Here is a 25,323-nt window from a genome sequence, read left to right on the forward strand (position 1 = left end):
ATTCGTAAGTTACGGTGGTGAGTCGTCGAGTATGTTATTAGTTTATTAGGACGACATGAAAAATGTCTCGGTCACTTTAATATGTTTTCTATATTAAAATAACATTCTGAGAATATAATTTAATAAGTATTTAAGCTGCATTCGAAAATGCTCTATCTCTAGATACATAATTAAGAAATGACCTTTTATCTTGGGAACTATTGACATTTTTAAATATATAAGCTCATCTCGATGTTACACTCATCGAGAACTTTCATTTGAGTACCCACATCAATTTTTCATATATTTTATATATTTATATATTTCACAAATACCACATATATAATATATATAAAAAATGCCATGTGGGTACTCAAATAAAAGCTCTTGATAAGTGTAACATCACGATGAGCTTACATCTTCACAAATATCAATAATTAAGAAATGATCTTGTATCTTGTGAACTGTTGACATTTTTAAAGATATAAGCTCATCCCGATGTTACACTCATCGAGACCTTTCATTTGAGTACCCACATCAATTTTTCATATATTTCACAAATACCACATATATGATATATATGAAAAATGCCATGTGGATACTCAAATGAAAGCTCTTGATGATTGTAACATCACGATGAGCTTACATCTTTAAAAATATCAATAATTGAGAAATGACCTTGTATCTTGTGAACTATTGACATTTTTTAAGACATAAGCTCATCCCGATGTTACACTCATCGAGACCTTTCATTTAAGTACCCACATCATTTTTTCATATTTTTTATATATTATATATATGTATATATGAAAAATATATAAAAATGCATGTGGGTACTCAAATGAAAGCTCTTGATGAGTGTAACATCGGGATAAGCTTATATTTTGAAAAATGTCAATAATTAATAAATGACCTTGTATCTTGTGAACTGTTGACATTTTTAAAGATATAAGCTCATCCCGATGTTACACTCATCGAGACCTTTCATTTGAGTACCCACATCAATTTTTCATAAATTTTATATATTTCACAAATACCACATATATGATATATATGAAAAATGCCATGTGGATACTCAAATGAAAGCTCTTGATGATTGTAACATCACGATGAGCTTACATCTTTAAAAATATCAATAATTGAGAAATGACCTTGTATCTTGTAAACTATTGATATTTTTAAAGATATAAGCTCATCCTGATGTTACACTCATCGAGACCTTTCATTTAAGTACCCACATCATTGTTTAATATATTTTCTATATTATATATATGTATATATGAAAAATATATAAAAATGCATGTGGGTACTCAAATGAAAGCTCTTGATGAGTGTAACATCAGGATGAGCTTATATCTTTAAAAACGTCAATAGTTAAAAAAGTACAGTGCAATTTAACAAAAGTCATTATTTAATAAAGCAAAATTTTATTTATTTATAGTTCATAAGTCACGGCAGTCACATAGTAACTGCAAGGTTGCTAGTTGTTTATTAGATAATTAATTGTCATAAGAACAATAATTAGTATGGGAATTTATTAGTTACATACATTCTCAATTGTTTCAGTAGAAAAATAGAAGAGCGTTACTCGAAGAATTGAGTAAAAATTCTTCTAAAAATATTTATGACAGTCATTTAAATAAAAACAATTTTATTAAATAATAATTATTTTGGATAAAAAAAATTTCTTCTTTTTTAAAAAGATAGCCGATTTCACAGTAATTTTTTTTGTAACAAATAAACATTTTTTCATGTACTTTTAAATCAAAATAAATAAGAAACGCTTTCCTGATGACCATCTCGGTTTGTGAATATTTCAACTTGTTAAATTCGAAGAAATACTTACATGAATAGAAAAAAAAATTCGTAACTTTTTAATTGCAGAAATTATTTTCTATAAAATTTAAATTAAATATTGTAATCGAGTTTTTATTTAGATTTTTTTTTATTTAATATTATTAATAAATATTAAATTTGTGATTATATTAATACTTATTATTACATTTTTTAAAAAACTAATATTTATTAAATTTAATAATCATGTTTTTTTCTAAATTAATTTTCTGGACCATCAATAATTTGTAGTAGCATTCATAAAAATGCATTGAAATATATTTTTCAAGTTAGAAATTGCTGAACAGGTATAGATTTATTTATATGGGTCCTAGAATTTGTATTTTGGATAAAAATTTTGTCCAATAAGGATTTTTTTTAGATAATCAAATAACATGGAAATAAGGTAACATTTTTCGGGCTGAATCTTAAGATGATTAGGAATATTTATATTGGCAAATTTACAATACTTATTGAAGATAGTAAACCCTTCAATATTAATTGATTGACTATAAAAACATTAGTTCTCTATTTGAATTAATTTTTATTTAATTATTCCTTATCTGTACTATAAAAAACAACAGAAAAGCAGCCATAAGTGACGCTTGTAGACCCCAAAGTTTAAAAGAGCCAACACGTTTATTCCGTGTTGTTTACTCAGACTAGTTTCAATATATATTATAATTTTTTTATTAAAAATTTAATGATCGCGGACGTAAAGCTGGCAATCCATGAGAATCAAGGAATTGGCGTGCAGCACGTGTCATCTCTATCTGATCGTTAGTTCGTCCACATGCAACCATTGTCCACTGTGCTTCCAATTGTAACTGTAAATTGAAGAAAAAAAAAATTATAAATTTAAATATTCAAATTTATTTTTGTACACTCGTGTGAAAAAAAAGTCGTTTATTTAAGATCTTAAACGTGACACAAACCAAGACTCTTTTAAGACGTCAAAAAAAAAAAAAAAAAAAAAAAAAAAAATCCGAGAGCAGATTTTTGAAATTTGGTTCTCGAATTTATTCGGCTGCCCAATTTTAAAACACAGTAACTGACAATTTAAAAATTTTTCTTATTAAAAAAAAGAAAATACTTGAATATAAATATTTAAATAAAAAATACTTGAAATTATGGTCTAAAAGTTATAAGAAATCTAGCAATACTAAAAAAAATCTAGTATAAAAATTTTGCAGTTACTGTGTTTTAAAATTGAGCAGCCGTGTTATGAAAATTAATTTTTAGACGGTTTTGTGAGTTTTTAAAAACATTTTTGAGTACGCTCTTTTCAAATTGAATTTGAAATTGTTGAAAAATTATTATCCGACAATTTTAAGACTTATTTTAAAGCTCATGTTATAATAGTCTTTGAAAATATTTTTAAGAGTATTTTAAAATTATTTAAGACTATTTTAAGATTTTTTCAAGACTATTTAAAAATTTTTTTAAGATGAGCTCACAGCGATAGAGCTCCGGAAAATTTTTATAGAGTCTTTAAATAGTCTTAAAATGATCTTAAAAAAATCTTTAAAAAAATCCTTTATATGTAGCAATTAAATATTACAATTTACTACTTAATGAAATGAAATTGTTAAATTTCTCTATGTCAACACTACGTAAAAAACTTAGGACCTGGTTAAAATCTAATAATGTTTAGGCATATAAATAATTGAAAAACCTAAATCATTAAAATTGGTAAAATTTGTTATAATAAAGTACTTGTCTTATTATGATTAATATTAGTATTATTAATATTAATAATAATAATAATAATAATATTGGTAGAAAAAAATTTCAGATAGTAGCTAAAAAAATCCAGATTATACTGGGTGATATCTGGATTATACTCATTAAAGTCTGGATTATACTAGCTACTATTTAAAATTTTATTTCACTCAGTATAATCTGGGATAATATCCAGTGTCATCTTAAAAAAACGACAATTTTAAGACAGTTTTTTTTTTACACAAGCAGTTAGTATAATAAATCATCAGGAATATAAACCGACCTTTGGGCGTTTATGAGGTCTGAGAAGCAATGGACTGATACTTGGATTGTCATAAACGTCAAATGTGATAGCCCTCTTGGCGGTGGACTTCCTCTGGATTAAGTCTTGGGGAGTCTGGAAAGGATAGACACACTAGCTACAGCCGGCAAGTTTTAAGAGTTGTAAATGTGATAGTAATAACAATATATTTTTTATAACTTAAAGTTTTCAAATTACATACACATACATTTCTGTATATGTATTTATTTATTTACATATATATATTTTTTTTTTCAAAAAAAAAAAAAAAAATACACATATTTTTACAGAAAAAAAAGACCAGAAGTAAGATAATTTAAATTTGAGTTTTTTCATTTTTTTTTACTTTAAGTAAAATAGACAGAAAAAAGAATTTTAAAAATAGTAGTTTTTGTAAAATTGTTTGCTGCGATGACTAGGCGAGCCTCTGTATTTGGTATGGGTGCAAATTCTTAGAAAATATCTTGCCGAGGCCGCTGCGGCTCCTGAGCCGTTGCTCAATAATATCTTTGGGGGTGCTCGTACATTTGCGATCTTTAAAAGAGCGTCTTGACGAGGTAGGTCAGGTTTACAGGTAAAGGTGGGAATTACAATCAAGGTACTTTGGTACGCTAGGCCAGGCCTGTAACTTTTTTTTTTTTTTTTTTTACAAAGGAATTATTCGCTTTGAGTTAGTGCAGACATGCGGCAACCCAACGTAACAAAAAAAAAAAAAAAAAAAAACACTTAAAAAATATATAAATATTAAAATAATTAATAAAAAAAAAAACAATAAAACGTTATTACTAATTTTAAATACATCATTCACTAAAGCTTGATAATTTATGCCATGATTGTTAAATAAATTGAAGTGATGTATTTATTTATTTAAATAATAATAAATTAAGTATTAAGAAAAAAAATAAATAAGTCCGATATCTTAAACCGAATAATTACCGAATTAGTTTAAATTAATTTTAATAAATTAAATCTCGCGCCTCTATAAATATAATTAACAGAAAAACTAATTGATAACTAAATTTTTTTTTAACATGTTTTAATACTAATTAATAAATTCTGGGAATAATCTTGGGGGATTTTTTTCGTTTTCATACATAAATATATATACATAAGCACGATAGAAAAAAAAATCTTTGGAGGAAGGGGGATAGGATTTATTCGCGTAACGTAATAATTTTTTTTTTCGTATTTATAAAATTAGTCCAAAAACCCTCGTATTAAGTAAATGCTTTGTATTAGAGCACAAGAGCTTGTGGTCGATGATGTTAAATTTAGAAAAAAAAAAAAAAGAAGATTATGTTAGTAAATTTAACGAAGAAAAAGACTATAGAGAAAATGTTAAAATAATAAGAAACACAAAAGTTATGAAATAGTTAATAATAATGAAAGAAAATAAATAAGGCCGGCTAGCGTGTCTACAGGCGGTTGGTGCGAGAGTAAAACCAGGATAAGGCAGGTTGACTTTGGATTTGACTTTGGGATTGGTGCTCTACCTTCAACGGACTCGGTCCTGCCGCTAAAAAGCTGTCTTCTAGGGCCATTGACGCTGGTGAAAATAAAACTGATGTATCTAAGCTCTTGCTCTGGAAATAAAAATAAAAATTATAATATTTTTATTTTATTTTTTATGTAAAGTAAAGTACCCAGTACTTGAACAGACTTTTCGAATTGTTGTAATACAAAACTCGTAAATTAATCATGAGTAATATGGGCATATTATAATTATTCAATGATACAGTAATTGATTTCTGGAAATTTTTTTAATTATAAATCAAAACAATTATATTTTTGTTAACTTAAGAGGGAACACTACTGACGGTCGAAAAAAAAGGTGATTTTAAGGAAAAAAAAAAACGTCAATATGTAAGAAAGTACAGTGTGATTTAACGTAATTAAGAAATGACCTTGTATCTTAGGAACTATTGACATTTTTAAAAATATAAGCTCTTCCTGATGTTACACTCTTCGAGACCTTTCATTTGAGTACCCACATCAATTTTTCATATATTTATATATTTTATATATATGTATATATGAAAAATATATCAAAATGCATGTGGGTACTCAAATGAAAGCTCTTGATGAGTGTAACATCAGGATGAGCTTACATCTTTAAAAATATCATCAATTAAGAAATGACCTTATATCTCGTGAACTATTGACATTCTTAAAGATATAAGCTCATCCCGATGTTACACTTATCAAGACCTTTCATTTGAGTACCCATATCAATTTTTCATATATTTTATATATTTATATTTTTGTATTCATGAAAAATATATCAAAATGCATGTGGGTACTCAAATGAAAGTTCTTGATGAGTGTAATATTAGGATGAGCTTACATCTTTAAAAATATTGATTTTAAGAGCCGGTCCCTATGATTGCAGCTTTTTATTTCTCGTCTAAATAAAGAAGATTTTCGAAAAAAACGCTCAGCTACGTAATAGATTTTTTAATTATCTATTTTATAGCTGAGCGTTTTTTTCGAAATTCTCATTTGTTTAAGAGAAAAACATAAAACTGCAATTAGCTTTATCATCACGAGTGCAACAAGGATAGTACCGTTTCTTGTGAGTGCGACGCGAGAAAAAGATGGGATTGGCACTTAAAGATTTTTTAGCCGGGTTAAAACAAAAAAAAAAAAAAAAAAAAAAAACAGTAAAAATAATGAGAAAATTTTCATAAATATTAAGAAATATTTTTTAAATACTAAGAAACGATTTCTTAAATACTAAGAAATCCTTCTATCAGTGTATTAAAAGTAAGGTCAAATACGTTTTACTTTGAAACCTGTTCAACTACTAGATACTTTACCTTACTTATTTACTTATAAATTCTATAAAAAATGAAATAAAACTAACCGGCGTCTCGACAGCAAAATTCATATCCGAGTGGTCTTGCGTGCTACTAGCCCAAGCTTGACACAAAGCTTTACGTGCACGTTTTCCACCGGGTGCGCTGTTTTCTTTTCCACGTCGTCGACCAGTACCATAGCCAGAGTCTTGAAGCATGCTGCTACTGGCCAGACTTTCACGATCTGTTTCCTGGCGTATTATTTCTGTCAATGCATCAAGACGACTAGGCGTTGCCGGTAACTGAGTATTAGCTCCACTTCGTCGTTCAATTTCAGCAAGAGCGTCTTTGAAAGGTGTTGGAGTACGTGGTGTGTTTCCATCTCCTTGATTTCTGCGTAAGCCTGAAGGCTGTGGTGTTGTAAGTGTACCAGGACTGCCTTTAGGAGTACTAGCACGTGGCCAAGAAGTTTCTGGACTAGCCAAGCTGTTAAGAAACTGCGAAGGACTGAACGGAAGCTGTTTAATAGGCGTCGATGGAGCAGTATTAACTTGCAATGATGATTGTTGATTTAATAAATAATCAACCGATTGATTTCCACTGTCATTTATCGTTTCAATACGCACCGTACTGTATTGCGGTTGACGACGTCGCCGTAAAATATGCGGAGGACTTGTTTTACGGTCATCTTCATCTTCAAAATCAGGCATAGGTACTAAACGTATGTCTGATGTTCCAGAGCCACTTGCCTCTGTACCCATTTCTAAATTGAAATACTTTGAAAAGGGTGAGGGTTCGCGTTTCATTCTTGCTTCTAGCCTTAATTGAGATGAATCCTCAATAGATATTACATTCTGATGATAAAGTGTCGGTTGATGGGATTGTTGTTGCACTTGTGAATGATGTGTTTGTTGTCCCCAACCACTAGACCAATCTAGTGAACTCATATCGAGGCTTTGAGATGTTATTGTCGCCGTCCGGCTATTTTCGTCTTTGAATAAATTATCCGGACACGATGATTCATCATGCATAACTCGTGGTTCCTTTTTAATGTTCAGAGAATTTTCTATTGTTTTTCTTCTGCCACGACCTGAATAAAATAAAATATTTAAATTAATAAAAATTTATTTTTTTTTATATATATTTTTAAATATATTTATATATTTTAAATATATAATTAATAAATGACCTTGTATCTTATGAACTATAGACATTTTTAAATATATAAGCTCATCCTGATGTTACACTCATCAAGAGCTTTCATTTAAGTACCCACATCAATTTTTCATATATTTATATATATTATATATATGTATTTATGAAAAATATATCAAAATGCCATGTGGGTACTCAAATGAAAGGTCTCGATGAGTGTAACATCGAAATGAGCTTACATCTTTAAAAATATCAATAATTAAGAAATGACCTTGTATCTTGTGAAATACTCACATTTTTAACGATATAAGCTCATCCCGATGTTACACTCATCGAGACCTTTTATTTGAGTGCCCACATCAATTTTTGATATATTTCATATATTTATACATATTATATACATGTGTATATGACAAATATATCAAAAATGCATGTGGGTACTCAAATGAAAGCTCTTAATGAGTGTAACATCGGGATGAGCTTATATTTTGAAAAATGTCAATAATTAATAAATGACCTTGTATCTTGTGAAATACTCACATTTTTAATTATATAAGCTCATCCCAATGTTACACTCATCGAGACCTTTTATTTAAATACCCACATCAATTTTTCATATATTTTATATATTTATATATTTCACGAATACCATATATATAAAATATATAAAAAATGCCATGTGGGTACTCAAATGAAAGCTCTTGATGAGCATAACATCAGGATGAGCTTACATCTTTAAAAATATCAATAATAAAAAAATAACCTTGTATCTTGTCAACTGCTGACATTTTTAAAGATATAAGCTCACCCCGACATTACACTCATCGAGACCTTTCATTTGAGTACCCACATCAATTTTTCATATATTTATACATATTATATATATGTATATATGAAAAATATATGAAAACACATGTGGGTACTCAAATGAAAGCTCTTGATGAGTGTAACATCAGGATAAGCTTATATCTCTAAAAAGATTAATAGTTAAGAAAATACAGTGCAATTTAACAAGTCATTATTTAATAAACCAAAATGTTATTCATTTATAGTTCACAAGTCACGGCAGTCACATAGTGACTAAAGTTGCTAGTTAAAAGTTAATTATCATTTTTTACCTCTTGTTCCAGTAACTTTTCCTTCCTCTGCCTCATACTTTCGTCGCATTGTACTATTCCAGTGATTTTTAATAGCATTGTCAGTTCGACCAGGTAATAGTTTAGCTATTTTGGCCCACTGATTACCAACACGCCGGTGTGCTTCAACAATTATTTTATCTTCAGCATCAGTCCATGCTGTCTTCTTGATACCTGGATTTAAATGGTTGTGCCATCTTTCTCTGCATTGCTTCCCTATTCTACCTTTCAGATGTCTTGCAATAAGTGTCCATTTTTTCGGGCCATAACGTTCCACAAGTTCCACAACTTTCTCGTCCTCCTGAAGGCATTCAAAGAAAAAAAAAAAAGTTTTAAATTAAATACACTTTAAATTAAATGGATCATCTTGATACTCTTTAAAAATTTTTTGCGACTTGCATTTCGACCTTATGTATGTCTCACAGTAAAATAAAAGAAAAAAAAAAAAGGTTATAAAATACCGGTGCAGACAGAATTCCATACCAGTATCCAGCTTTAGTGTAAGTTAAAATTTCGCAGAATATTCTTTCAATGCGACTGCTTAAAGCCTCAAGGTACGGCAATGCAGGGCAGGGCAACTACTTGACAAAGAAAAATAAAATAAATAAAAAAAAAAAGAGAAAAGAAAACCAAGTTACATGGATATAAACGAGCATCTCTGAAGGCATCTTAGCAGCAGAATGGAGAACGAGCGGGCAACCAAAGCGGGAGTGTTAGGCCCCACGCAAACATCAACAGTGTAATACGTATGCCCTTGACTGTTGCTGAGTGCATTGGCACCGAAGCAACTCCAATGCAGAGCTAACAATACTGTATTCAACATATTTTGCTATAGTCTGAATAATATTTTAGAGAAAAGGAAGAAATTTATCAATAATTATTAATTATAATATTTATTTTATCCTTAAGACTGGTTTTTAAAATACTTTTTAGAATTGTAAATAAAGTAACAATTTTTTCTCCAATTTTTATTTGAGGGGAGAAATACGTTTTCATTAATTTTTTTAAGGTATAAAAAATTATTATTTATTGAAACTATCAAGATATTTTATAGACATATTTATTAAGAATACAAAATTGAAAAGACAAAATTCTAAAATTTTCAGTTTAGTTGCATACTGATTTAAAAAATGAAAAATCAATTGATAAATCTATCCAAAAGGCCTTTACAATATTGTTATGTTATTAAAAATTTAATAAATGAAACATTTATTTAAAGTTTCATATTCTACGCATATATGCTTTGGCAGTACTGTATGCTGTAGTATAATTTACCCATTAATTTTTAGGCCACTAAAATTACTACCGTTGGATCGAAAATAGGATGAGGTAAAGCTTGACTTCAGAGTACTATTTATTTGTATGTACCCATGGTCCTGTCAAGGACGATTTATTTTAAAGGGGGGAAATACGTGTATAAGGCCGTTTTCATGCTGATTTTCATTAATTTTTTTAAGGTATAAAAAATTAATATTATTTATTGAAACTATCAGGTTATTTTATAGATATATTTATGAGTATTTTTGTGTATTAAACAACAATATAACTCAATAAATAGCGGAGATATCAGCTGATACACATCGTAGGTTGTCATCCGACTTAGCAGTTGGTGTGCAGTATAGAAGCCACAATTTTTATCTGAAATCACTGGCACAGAAAATTTACTTTTTTTATATGTGTATCTTCTATATGAACCTCAATTCCAAAAAAAAAGTAAAAATTTGCATTTTTTAGAGGGCTGTGAAATTAAGTCGTAATTTTTTACCATTTTTTCATACATTATTTATTAAAAAAAAAATAGTTTAAATAAAAATATCGCTTATGATCGAGGTTCATATTCAGCGTAATTGTATAAAGAAAAGTAATTTTTCTGTGCCATTGATTTCAGATAAAAATTGTGGCTTCTATACTGCACACCAACTGCTAAGTCGGAAGACAACCTACGATGTGTATCAGCTGATATCTCCGCTACTTTTTAAGTTATATTGTCGTAAAATATGGAAAAATATAAATATATGTATAAAATAACCTGATAGTTTCAATAAATAACATTAATTTTCATACCTTAAAAAAATTAAAAAATCAGCATGAAAACGTCTTTCTACACGTATATCCCTCCTTAATATTGTTATAGCCTTTATTTATCTCCAGGCATAAACAATTCAGCCACGATTCATATATAAATTTATCTTTAATGACAAATTTAGATATGAATTGTAGCTAAATTTTGTATGCCTGGAGGGAAATACCGGCTAACAATATTAAATAAAAATTGGATAAAAAATTGTTGCAGTATTGACTGAAAAAAATCTAAAAAATAATTATAATATTAAAAAATATTATTTTTTTAAATTATAATATTACTTTCTTGTTCCAAATTATATGTAGTGGAAAAAAGTAGTTATTCTAAAGAATAAATGATGAAAAAAATTTGAAGAAAAAAAAATGATAAATGACACGTTTGAACAAAAAAATGTTAATGATGTAAACAGGGTCAAAGATGAGTGACTCTATGGTTTCTAATCATCTTAAAATTCTTTTGGGCTAAGACCATGAATATCAACTCAATGAATGATTCTTTAAAATGATTGCGCAACCAGGAAAGACGCTAGAGACTATTGTAAATAATAAGCACGTCCACGTGTATTCAAAAGAGACCCGCGAATTCTTGCCCTGTATCCTTCTCTTTACAATCGGAAAATTTTCAAACAAAAAACCGGTTCTGCTGGTATTATATACCGTCGAACATCTCATTATAGCTCAAGTCCGACTAAAGTGAATCTGCTTGAAAAAAAAAGAATTAGAAGATTAAAGCCCTTACCAAAATATTAATGTATATAAAATTAAAAAAATATTCGTTATTATTGTACAGATTCAAGAACTTCGTCTCACTATTGTAATGTAAGACTTGAAATTAATTTTTTAAATTGTATTTTTGCAGAGCAAGTTTAATATTATTTTTCTTATTTATTTTTTTTTTTTTTTTCAATCATATTTTGAGTTAATAAGGAAAATTTTTTTACCTCTTTAGTCCATGGGCCTTTAACGAGCTCTGGATTAACAACTTTAGCCCAACGTTGCTGGCATTGAACGTCACTCCTCTCTTGGAAATGTGAAGCAATATCATCCCATCTGATACCTTTGCCCAGTTTTTCTGAATTGCTTACTAACTGTTTTAGTAAGGCATCCTATATACAAAAAAATAATAATCATTTATCTACTATTAAATTTTATTAATTGTGTTAATAAATTTTTAATAAATATATTAATAAATAAATTTATTTATTAATAAATAAATAATAAATAAATTTTTTATTTTTATTAATTACTATTATTTTTTTGGATTTCAATTGCTAACACATTAATAGTCTATTAAATTAGCAATCTAACTATTAAATTACTGTATTGTTTATAATTCATCTTCGTATACATTATAAATTTTTTTTATGTATTAACTATTGTAATTATAATTATTAACCCTGTTAACGGCTTAAGCTGTTGGGTTTGTTTATTTAAATAAATAAATAAATAAAAATCTATTAAAAAAAAAAGTTTTAGTTATTTATTGAAATTCATTCAATAAATTTGACACAAAAGTTTTCAATTTTTCTTCAATATCATCAAAAATTCCCAGAAATCAGGGTAAAATTATGTGAAGTATATTCAGAGTTTACATAAAATAAAAGCACGTGGGATAGAGGGCCGATAACTTTCCCATGAGAAACCTCATACATTGAATTGTACTCTATAGTTTTGATCGCGCGTGCTAGTGAGAAAAAAGGACAGGTAACAACAGGATCATCCCTAACTATTCTTTTGATTCATTGTTAGGTCGTCAGGGATTGTAATATAAGCCGTCAAAATTATTGTCATTATATTGAAGTTACATACAAGTTCAAACTGGCCCATAATTTAGGTTTGTATCAAACTAATGTTTCGCAATTATCAAAAAATATATCAAAATATTATTAATAAAAAAAAATTTTAATAACTATCTACCAAAAATTAACAAAACTATTAGTACAAAGAATGCTTATTATGTAGCAATTAAATATTATAACAAACTCCCTACTGATATAAAAACTGTAATAAAAGAAGTTAAGTTACTGTATAAGAAACCTTAATGGTTAATATGCTTAAAAAATATATTGAAAAGTGCGAGTATTTGATTGAATATTTCTTTTTATGATAATCATTTATAGTTTTGTATTTCTTTCTCTAAAAATTTATTACTTTTTGTACTTATGATCTCTTTGCATTGTATTATCGACATAAATTTTGTATAAAAGTCTATGTATTATAAAACTATGTTTTTACTGATTTTTTGTACTGATTTTATACACAGGTGTTTTTACATCTCGATAGAATTCCTTATCAGATAAATAAATAAATAAATAAATTTATTAAATTAAGAACAAAATAATAAAATTAAACTTTACCTCTTCTTTGGTCCAACGACCTTTGTTAATATGTTTTCCTTGCGCATTACTTGTACTCGTTGTCGTCGATGTCGTCGACGAAGATGTCGGATTTACAGAATGTGAATTTGAGTAAGAAGCGATTTGGTAATCATTTTCAGATTCATCTCCACTACTCGAATCGTAGCCTGATCTCGAGCTGAAATAAAAAAAATTAAGTATCATTATATTAAAAATAAAATAAAAAATGAATTGTCTAGAAACTTAAAAAATAAGTAAATAAAAATCGTTATTTCCTAGTTAAAAGCGCACGGTTCGGTAAACATCCTTCCTGTTAATCGTTACAATTTTTTTTCTGTAATCGGATCATACGAGCATCTTTAATTTTTTGTCTTTTTAGTCTACTTCTCGCCTGACATTATTTTTCTTGACTGGTTTCATTCTAGCCCTAAAAATCCCCGGATACAACAACCACATCCTGTCCAGAAGTTCACTCACAAACGTATGTAGCCTTACAGTTTAATTAATTTCCTGTCTAGTAATGCAGACGATACCTCGTCAACTTCCTTCCCGGTTCCTTTACTCTATCACTTCCTAAATAAAATTATCCAAGTGTCACTTACTAAATTACCATCTTTAAGGCTTATTTCAGTTTATTATATATCTAATATGTTTCAGTCAGTGAACACCTTCCTGAATAGCTTTGTTCCGTACCAGAATTCATTCACAAAAACTGTTATACATAAATCTATATAAACTTTAATCTTTTCATTACATAACTATTTAAATATTTGCCGAGAAAAAAAACAATTTTTTTATCAATAAAGAACACACTAATGCACATACGTATTAAAGTATCATACCAATGATATACAGCAACTCTGTTTGATTAAGAACAATAAATATAAATATCTTTATAGTGCTTAATAGAACTTAATTTATTACTTGAGAATATTTTTCTGGATTTTATTATTCAAAGTTATAAATAACTTCAATCATTCATGCGTATTTTCTCACAATAGTTCTCTTAAAATTACTAAAAAAAATTTTAAATAATAATAATAATAAACAGATCCATTCATACATATACAATCATTCAATCTCATTGTTCTACTAACTTTCAAGCATACATATAAATTATTCTTTATATGATAAATGACAATTTAAATATTTGAAATGCGTTCAGCCTAAAACGATTCTTAATATTTTTTTACTCTTAAATAATTACTTACGGAACAAGCAAAACAATTACATAACAAATGATATAATAAAGCATACATCGCTTCAATTAAAAAGATAAAATCGTCTAAGTTATCCTTAATCAATAATTATTTAACCTGAGAAATTTATGACGTAATACATACATATAATACGTGTATACAAATAGTAAAAACGAGTTTTATAATGTATGTAGTATCATTAACATCCATATTACAACAGTAAATTTATATCCTCGACATGATAGGATAATTATAAATAAATGCATTATGTTAAGTTAAATTTTAATTATAAAAAATTATTTTTTTATGAATTATTTAATCATAGGTTTCGGATAATATCCAAAAAATAGCTTGTCTCGTGAGTGCTTTGCATTGTGACCTAAGTTTCTACGGTGGTACTTATGGATTCTTCATAAACATGTCCAAGAAGCTCCTTTTGGGGTCAAATTAATCGAACTAATTAAATTAATTAAATAAATTAATCATCTGTCCTTTTTCTATTTTTCTATTTTCTTTTTTTTTATTGTAATCTCATGCATGAGATTACTGAGAGACAATTTTATTTAATAGTAATAAAAAAGTTTATTGGACTTGAAAAAAAAAACTTAGTTAATATTAATAAAATTATATTTTATATAAATAAAATTTTATTAGTATTTAATAAAATTTTTTTAAATACTAATATGTGTTTATTAAAATAACCACGAGCGTCGCTTTCGTTTGTTGTCATTAATATTGTTCCAAAAATTTGACGGTATGCAAATAATCTCAAAAAAAAAAAAAATTAATATTGATCAATTTAATTTATTAAGGTATATTAACATATAAAAGTTAAATGTGTTTAATTACAATATATAATGCATGTTTCATAACATAACATAAATTTGTATCAATTATATAATATGGTCAAATATATTTTCACAGTAATATCTTTTAATAAATAATATTAAGATTTTTCAACGAGACATCCTACCCTAATCTATTTGTTTACTCCGGACTTTTATGTTGTCTTTATGACAGACAACATCTTTTACATACTAAGAAAAATTTATTAGTATTTAATAAAACATATATTAGTATTTAAGGAAATTTGATTAATATTTAATAAATTTTTATTTGGGATTAGCCAAATAAACGTTTTATTAAATAGTAATAAAATTTCATTACTATTAAATAAAATTGTCTCTCAGTGTGGATGTATATTGCCGATTGACGTTTTCTAAATAAATAAATAAAAAAAAAATAGATATGATAACACATTGTGTATCTTTATATTTTCGGCTCTTCGTCTATTTTTATTACTTATCGAACCATCTGTGAAAGAGCTCGCACGCTCACGGGAGCATATGCTTATGGCATGTGCACTTTCAGTGTCCCATAGTCATTGTTATTAGCCTCCCCCAAACGAGACAAGGCTAGCGAGAAACGAAAGAAATACTAGGGGTTGTACTGCCAGGCACAGCTGTCTGTGCAGGGGGCGAGACAAGTATTATGAGCGTTATTTCGCTAACTTGTAATATAAGTCTATGTGTACACCACAACGATTCTAAATGCATATATATCCTGAGCAAAGAGTGTGTATGTGTATAAAATCCACATATTGATTGGCAAAAACCACTCGCTTCTCTTCTGTCCCCTAGTAACACAAAATCCTTTTTATTTTAAATATAAAGTACACTGATAGAAGGATTTATTAACTATTAATAATTTATTTTATCAACTGTTACTAAATATTTGTTAACTGTTAACAAATATTTATTAAAATTTAATCAATCGTATTTAATAAATAATTTATCAACTGTTAATAAATATTTATTAAATCCTATGATGTTAAAAAATCATTTATTAACAGTTAATAATGCTTATTAAATATAAACAAATCCTTTTGTCAGTGTAGTGATTTTTATTTTTAATTCACTCTTTATCTGACTATAAAAAATATATTTCAATTATTTAACTTACAAAAAAATGTTATGCATATATCTGTCTTATTAACGTGAATTTTTTCGACGAAATTTAAATTTATTTAAATAATCATTCTAACGGCCTCCATATCCTTGAATTAAAAAATTATAAAAGCTTGATAATGTCGCTATTCATCTTGATTACTATATTACACTATCTGATGTAATGATTTAATTAAATTGAAATGATATTTAAAAATATGGCTTGTGATATTTCTTTTTTGTAGAATCCGACTTTGAATTTAGGTAAATTAAATCATTTTTAAGTTAGCAGTAGTAATGTTAGTTTATTACTGTACGCTGATAATTTGTTACAAAACAGACATAGACTCCTGATATCGATGGTAAGACATTTTATGAGCAGGTGCGTGACTCGACAGCTGTCTTTGACTCTTTCTTTCTCTTTCTTTTGCTCTTTTTCTTGCATTACTTGCTCTTTCTATGTTGAAGGCAATAGTCGATCATCAATCGTAAGTTATGTTTCAAGACATGTTATGTGGCAGCTGGTTGCGCTTATTGCGTCTATTTTATATTATGGTAGTATTATGTTAAAGATAATAAAGAACGTAAGCGTGCGCAAAGCGACTCAATGGAGGTACACGATAAGTTACCCGCATCCTCAAAAAACAGTGACTTATCATTTACTTTTTATTTGCGTTGCAATAATAAGTCTTTTAGATTCTAGGTGTAATGCCTGAAATCTTGAAGATTAGTTCCTGCAATTGCCATACTTATGAATATAATAGTTATACCTGGCCCTTTAAATTCAAGGAATCTCGGGTTCTGACGGTCAGCTGAGCCTTTTCTTTCTTTTTCGTCTTCACCTTCCATTCGTATCTTTTTTTAAAATCAACATGGCTTAATTATTTTATACTCTTCTTAACTATGACTTTGGTCCTTTAAATTTGTCACATTAATAATTTAGTAGGTATGCATTTAGTCAATATAAGTTACGACCAATTATTAGAATAAACATGAGGATCGTAAGAGTTCGAAATAGTGAATTACACAGAAATAATAATTTCTTGATTAGAGAACAAAATTCTTGGCTCAAGAAAATTTTCAGGTGCCTGAAAGAAGACCGAAGTTGTGTTGGCCGAAGTAAAAATTTTTCGAGAAATTCTATTCTTGGTGGAAGTCATTTTTTCTTAATTCAAATTATTATAAATACTTGATACAATTAATTTTTATATTTGATCAAGATTTTTAGATACTTTAGGGAAGCAGCGCCACTTATTTCAGCTGAGAAAAAAATTTTCTCACCTTGAGAAAATTTTTCTCTTGAATATTTGATACCCATTTTATATTATTTTAGCGTGCAATTATACATATTTAATGAAAAAAAATGATTCAATATTATTTGATCTCCCCTTTTGGCAGTTAATCAATAAAAATATTAATGAAAATTTACTACTATCTTTATATTTAATTTTTTGGAGCAAGAGAGAAATTTTCTCAAAACAAGAAAATTTACTTCTATCAAGAACTAAATTTTTTGGAGCTCGAGGCTGAATTTTCTCAAAACAAGATTTTATTAACTTGAATAAATTTTCTTGGATCAAGATACTTATTTCTTAAAGCAATAGAATTAATTTTGTTGGAATAAGTGAAATTTCTTGTCAAAAAAAAATTTTTTTACTCAAGAAAAATATTTTCTTGGCTCAAGTGAACCTTTTCTTCTGTGCAGGTATATGAATTTAGTCAATATAAGTTACGACCATTAACATAAACATGAGGATCGTGAGAGTTCGAAATACTGAATTAGAGAATTAATTAGCAGCGTAATGTTTCTATTAATAAACCGACATAATCAGCATGAGACCCTTAAATTAAAGTCTTGGTATCTAACTTGACTGGCATCTGCAGGGTACGGTACCGTCTGCTTGAGACTCCCCTCTATTTGCCAGAAAAGCATGTCTTGTACCCATAGAGAAAGAGTGAGAGTCAGTTGTAAAATTTTGTCCCCTTTTTACTTTTAGTACCCTCCTTTTTACTTCCTTCCATTCCCTTCCGTTTCGCGCCTTCTTAAGCGCTTCTCATGTACACGTACATGTACTTTGGGTGTAACAATAAACCCTATGAGACTATAGTCATATACAACAGCCCCTTACGCCATCTTTTCTCTCTTAATTTTACAATACATTTGTACGTATGTAAAGATGTGATGAATGTAGATGTGTCATGCCTCTCATGTACACCCTTGTATTGATCGTTACGTAAAATCACCGAGTTTTACCCATTCTCGTTTCAATTTTAGTCTCATTAAAAAATATGAGAAAAAAAATTTTATTTAAAATAATTTGTGCCTTTCGATTAACGTTGTTAATAATAATATTAATTATTGTTTGCTGTAGTAAGTTAAAACACAAAGTATTAATATCGACACGTACGTAGGGAGGATCAGGGTTGAACCCCTTATAGGACATCTGGTCACCACCTGCCTTGATGCCTTACTTCATTCCTCTTTCTTTTATTTTTCTCCCTTTAACTTGTCCAGTAAAAAAGTTCCAAGATCACCGGTATTAAAATACACCGATGCCAACATGATTTCAAGTCCCATGAGTCGTGTTTTAAATGCATCGCGCGTACAAGAGCATCGACCTATAATGTATAAAGTTGTGTGTATTATTACAATACAACCTCAATCACCCGTGTTCTATTATATAGACTGTGTCAGAGAATGCGATAATAAAAAAAAATAAAATAAACTCAGAAGGGTGCTAAAGTCCGAACGCTTCCGAGGATTTCCGAGAGGGTTTTCGAAACCTCCATCATCCCCTTTTAACTTTTTTCTACACCTTATGTTGCCATCATCCCCACTTGTGTGGACTTTTGCCCTTTTACTTTGTGTTCGTTCCCATGACAAGTGTGTAAGATCCTATTTTCCGTGTGAATCTTTAATTCTGCCGTGGGAATATTCTATACTGCAAATAAATACTCACAACTGTTTATTCTGATGACCATGCACGTGTTTCTTTTAACCACGCCTCTAGTCATTTTTACTCATCGAACTCATCTAATTCCCGCGTAGATATATATTATATATCCTGTGTTATTATAGCAGGACGATAAGGTATGCCGGAAAATTTAAAATAATATCCGCTTCTAAATGTCATCCAGGGAGCAGATGTACTCGATCACATTTATGGATGTACTTTCAATGGGAGAAAAATTGTTTACACAGAAAAAAAAATTTCTTGACTGGAAAACAAAGTTCTTTATCTTGGCTGAAGAAAATTTTCGGGGGCTTGAGGAAAGAGCGAAGTTGTGTTGGACGAAGAAAAATTTTTCGAGAAATTCTATTCTTGGTGGGTCATTTTTTCTCAATTCAAAGTATCATAAATATTTGATACATTATATTTTTATATTTGATCAAGCTTTTTAGATACTTTAGGGAAGCAGCGACACCTACTTCTCACCTTGAGAAAATTTTTCTCTTGAATATTTGATACCCATTTTATATTATTTTAGCGAGCAATTATACATATTGGATGAAAAAAAATGATGAAATATTATTTGATCTTCCCATTTGACATGTTAATCAATAAAAATATTAATGAAAATTTATTTCTATTGAGACATTTAATTTTTTGGAGCAAGAGAGAAATTTTCTCAAGACAAGAAAATTTACTTCTATCAAGAACTAAATTTTTTGGAGCTCAAGGCTGAATTTTCTCAAAACAAGATTTTCTTGACTTAAATAAATTTTCTTGGATCAAGATACGAATTTCTTAAAGCAAGAGCGTTAATTTTGTTGGAATAAGTGAAATTTCTTGTGTCAAAGAAAATTTTTTTTTCGCTCAAGAAAATAATTAGGAAGAAAAATATTTTCTTGGCTCAAGTGAACCTTTTTTTCTGTTTAGAAACTTTTCCCAAGATATGCAACCCATCAATCTGTGAATATCTCCATTAACTCTGAAGACATTTTTCTGTCTAGATTTCGTCTAGAATTATTGTTAAAGTTTCTTCTGTCCGTAATTTGATTTAAATAATTTTATTTCTTCTAAAATTGCAATAGATCTTCTTGATTTTTCGCCCATAACGACATTTGTGCATTAATTTAAATACAACTTTTCAAATTAATATCAGTATTACTATTAGCATACCTAATTTTTTTAAACATATAAAAATAAATTCTGTTATCTTGTATCCATAGTTTCGCAAAAATATGTTAATTTTAAATTCAAATTAGTTAACAGTGGTTCAGTTGGCAGTGTGACTTTTAAAAAATTTCATTCAAGTGTTGGCTCTTTAGAAAAAATTTTTTTAAATCAATACCTCAGTATTAACCATCGTGAATTTGCTTTTAAATTTTGACAGATGATCGAGAGAGAACGAAAAAAAAAAGTTTGTTGCCAAACCGGATTGACGATACGCTTCCTTGGGATTCTTTTGAGAGAAGATACTGAGAAAGAACTCTAAAGTTTCCCAGTAAGAAAAATTTAGGTTCTGAAAGAAATGAATGAAGTAAGACCCACTTTACTTGAAGAAAAAATAAAGATTTCGAAGATTCACTCTTTCAAAAATAATCTTCGATCCAGCCTCTATCCATAAATCTTCTCCATTTTGTACCGCATGGCAGTCTTAGTAATTTTTTTTGTTGAAGGACGGATTTTTGAGAATGTTTCAAATGACCTCCAAGACAAATATCTTCAAACAGCAAGATTATAATTTCAAGTGATAAATGGAGTGTTGAATGGGTCGATAGCAAAACACTGGCTCTCTGATAACACCGCATCCTCTAGTATCAGTTTCTTTCTTCCGGTTGATGTAAATTAGTACTCAAGCAATTAATATAAACAAATTAATAACAAAAAATTTTTTATGTAGATGTCAACAATAATAGTTCAAATTTCAAATCATTTTAAGTAAGTTTTTTTCAATGTGGCTTAAAATAATTTTTTAAATTATACTTTCAACAACCGATCCCCTTTTTTTCTCGCATCGCACTCACTGCAAGAAACGGTACTACATATCCTTGTTGCACTCATGACTATAAAGATATTGCACACTGAGAAAAAAGAGTACTACTCTTGAGAAAATTTTCTTGTCACAAGAATATATATTCTTAATAATTTTCAAGAATATATTTTCTTGTCTCAAGAATTTATCAAATTAATCAAATTATTTTTTGTTTAATTCAAGTGAACCTGTTTGTTTATTAATCAAAATTAATGCTAATATTTTATTATAATGATAGATATTTAGATTCTTTTGTCAAAAAACCAAAATTTATTTTAAACGATTCTTGAGCCAAGAAATTTTTTTCTGAAGAAAAATTTTTTTTTTCAGTCCAGTTTTATGTGTTTCTTTTAAACAAATGAGAATTTCGAAAAAAAATCTTTGCTACGAAATAGATAATTAAAAAATCTATTACGTAGCAGAGCGTTTTTTTTTTTTTTTCAAAATTCTTTCTTTGTCTAGAAGAGAAATATAAAGCAGTAATCGTAAGAACAGGCTGTTAAATAAATTGACTGAAAAAAAATATATATTTTAATTTAGTAATGCAAAACTTAAAATTTATTCTCGCAATTAGAACAGTAATCTGTGGGAATATAATATACTTATACATGCCTGAGTAGATAAGGTTGTAGACATACGCAGACGCAGTTAAATATACACACACTATGTTATTGAATAAAACATGAGTATTTATTATTTTTACCAACTTTTTCATAGCTTCAATTAATCAGTAAATAGTTTTGATATTTATAAAATTATTAAACTATGTAAATTTTTTAATATACTCTAACTATATGTAGTTATATTTAGCTAGAAGAAATAATATAAAATTAGTGCATTTAAAAATGCACTTTATAAAAGTACAGAATTTTTTTCCTGTTTATCTAATTTGATTAAAAAATACTTCTTAATCAATTGATATCTTCCCTATTATATTTCTTTCTAAAAAAATTTCTTACAATCATAACGTAATCGTAAATAATATAACGTTCCTGCTAACAGATACAAACATTACAAAATGACATATGGCCGACATTTAAATACCACCTATTTAGATTCTGCAGTAAAATTAAATCAAATATTAAAATTCCAAATATTTAATATCATTAAATCTAAATACTCAAAAAAGTTTTTAATTTTTTTTCAATAATTAAATTAGAACAAAAAAAATATTTAAAAAAATGCATTTACAGTTTTTCAAGTTTTTTACAAATGAATTTTTTTTTTAAACTTTTTCAATAAAAAAAAATTCTAAAAATTTTTTTTATTAAAGAATTATTACAAAAAATTTTTTCACTTGTTAAAAACTTCAAAAACTATAAGTGCAATTTTTTAAAAATATTTTTTAGTTATAATTTAATAAATTAAGCAAAAATGTCGGCTAACTTTATTATTATAATTTTCATACACTCAAATGGTTTAAAAAAAGAAAAAAAAACTATGAAAATTAATTAATAATTTTAAGAACTTTTTTAACATTTAGAAATATTTTTTTGGAGCAAATTTGTTATTAAAAAAAATTTTTAAATGTCAATCGACTGCTAACTTTAATATGAAAATTAATTTAGAAGATATTTAATAACTTTTAGAACTTTTGTTAACAAATAAATAATGGCAGAAAAAAATTGAAATGTAGAAATTTAAAAAAATAAAAAATGCAATTTTTTAAAAATAATTTTTTGGAAAAAATCCATTTCTTAGAAAAAATTGAAAAATGGTTATGACTATGAAAATTATTGAAAATCAAGTTAGTCGAAATTTAAAAATTTTTAGAATTTTTTTTATTGAAAAAATGATTACAAATAAAATTTAAAAAAAAATTGCACTTGTAAAAAACTTTAAGTGCATTTTTTTAAAAATATTTTTTTGTTCTAATTTAATTATTAAAAAAAAATCAAAAAATTAAAATTGTCGGCTAACTTATAAAAATTAAATTAGCCGACATCTCAAAAATTTTTATAGTTTGTTTCATTGAAAAATTATTTAAAAAAAAACTAAAAGAAAAAATTTCACACACAGAAAGTTTGAAAAATTACACGTGCAATTTTTAAAAAATATTATTTTAGTCTTAATTTAATTAATAAAAGACTGCTAGCTTTAATATCATAAAAAAAACTTACGCTTCGGTGGGAGGTGGAGAATAAAATGTCGAGTGATAAGTAGCAATATCGACTGACTTAGCTGGTACAAGTAATTCGGGTAGTCGCTGCATTATTTAATCAACAAATAGTGTTAAAATAACACTTTTAAAAATACACTAATAAAGTTGAATTATCCAGAAGCTCGGTATTTGCAGTTTGTAGTATATCTACACGATATCCATGACAAAAATAATAAAAACACTTGTTTAAAAACAAGTACATTCAACAATTGTATAACTTATATTCATTGTTAATTTATCTTTCCATAAAATTCACTGTCGATACACTTTATTTAAAAAACTGCAAAATAATTATAATAATTACTTTTATAATAATATAAAAAAAAACTAAAATAATAACGACTGAATGTAGTGTAAAATATTTTACATAAGTGACAACAACAAAGTGACGGTATCGATTGTTGGCCTCGTCAGCGTCTGAAACGGTCTTTTAATACGCGTTTGCGTATTATCTTTGTTCAGTACACTGAGCTTGCGCACTAATCAGCTCTTTATTTTTTAATAAACTCAACAATAAATTTTTTTATTGTTAAAATTGATAAATGTTTCAAAAATTTAATAAATAAAGATTGAAATAGAACAAATAAAAATAAACTATAAAAGTCACCACGTTAATTTACTGGGAGCCTCCATATTGATGTGTTTTGGAGGGAATTTTTCGAGGGCTAAATATTTATCGAACCCACGCCCGTACAGTGGCTAGTGGCAGCCGCTTGCCCGTTCTCGACTAATAAAGTTTTACAGCGACAGCACCGTTCGAGGTATTGAGTTTTCACGTCCGATGAGGGCAGCACCAGTACAGCGCTACATTCTGTTGCTGTTTTATTTGAGATCTGGACTCTAATGGAGACTATAGAGTAAGTATTATTATAGCGGGTACGGGTAAAAAGAATGAAAATAAATTTAGCAGATATTCAAAAATTTTTTAATTTTTTTTTAACAAATAAATTATGGCAAAAAAAAATTAGAAAAAAATTGACATGTAGAAATTTAAAAAAATAAAAAATGCAATTTTTTAGAAATTATTTTTTCGAACAAATTTATTTGTTAAAAAAAATTGAAAAATTCTCTAATGACTGCTAACTTTAAAATCATGTAAAAAGACCATATTTAGATGCTTTTATATTCACAACTTTTTGCATCTCTAAAATTATATGCACTGATAGAAGGATTTATTTGTATTAAAAAAATATTTGTTAATAGTTAACAAATCATTTATTAGAGACCATTTTTTAGTATCAAACAAATATTTCTTAGTATTTAAAATGATTTGTTTGTATTTAATAAATCTGATATTCATTTATTAAATATTAATAAATCTTTTTAAATACTAAGAAATATTTGTTAAGGACTAAAAAGTGGTCTCTAATAAATGATTTGTTAAATATTAACAAATATTTTTAACTATAAACAAATCCTTTTATCAGTGTGGCTTAACTAAGAATGTTAAAATTATTTATGTTTCTGACACTAAATAGTGCAATCTCCAATATGTCTCTTAGCGAGATCTATTTATTATAGCTAGCTAAGATAAAATTAATATTATTTATTATACAATTATTTTTCTGAATTGAATAAATGTCTTCTGAATGTCTGTCAATTAAAAAAAATTTTTAATATAAATACATAGTCAATTGAGTAAAAAAATTTGATAATAAAATGTCGAAAAAGAAAAAG

General features: G+C 27.6%; 1 protein-coding gene across 3 annotated transcripts in view; it reads right to left on the minus strand.

Annotated features, from left to right (window-relative positions):
• Positions 1-2,336: 2,336 nt before the first annotated feature.
• The window catches only part of LOC123265811 (myb protein), a 33,903-nt gene continuing 10,916 nt past the window's right edge, over positions 2,337-25,323 (minus strand). Inside the window, exons 1-8 of one of the 3 annotated variants that reach the window (XM_044729726.1) lie at positions 23,606-23,896; positions 13,361-13,538; positions 11,945-12,109; positions 8,904-9,222; positions 6,699-7,720; positions 5,329-5,418; positions 3,818-3,931; positions 2,337-2,639 (exon numbers count right to left, since the gene is read on the minus strand). In XM_044729726.1, coding sequence (XP_044585661.1) covers positions 2,505-2,639; positions 3,818-3,931; positions 5,329-5,418; positions 6,699-7,720; positions 8,904-9,222; positions 11,945-12,109; positions 13,361-13,538; positions 23,606-23,697 — 2,115 coding nt within the window. In that variant the 5' untranslated portion in view covers positions 23,698-23,896 and the 3' untranslated portion in view covers positions 2,337-2,504. Of the gene's footprint in view, positions 2,640-3,817; positions 3,932-5,328; positions 5,419-6,698; positions 7,721-8,903; positions 9,223-11,944; positions 12,110-13,360; positions 13,539-23,605; positions 23,900-25,323 lie in introns of those variants that run through there. The other 2 variants (XM_044729727.1, XM_044729728.1) reach the window with 2 other exon arrangements.

The sequence above is a fragment of the Cotesia glomerata genome, linkage group LG5 (genome assembly GCF_020080835.1).
Source record: "Cotesia glomerata isolate CgM1 linkage group LG5, MPM_Cglom_v2.3, whole genome shotgun sequence".
Lineage (NCBI taxonomy): Eukaryota > Metazoa > Arthropoda > Insecta > Hymenoptera > Braconidae > Cotesia > Cotesia glomerata.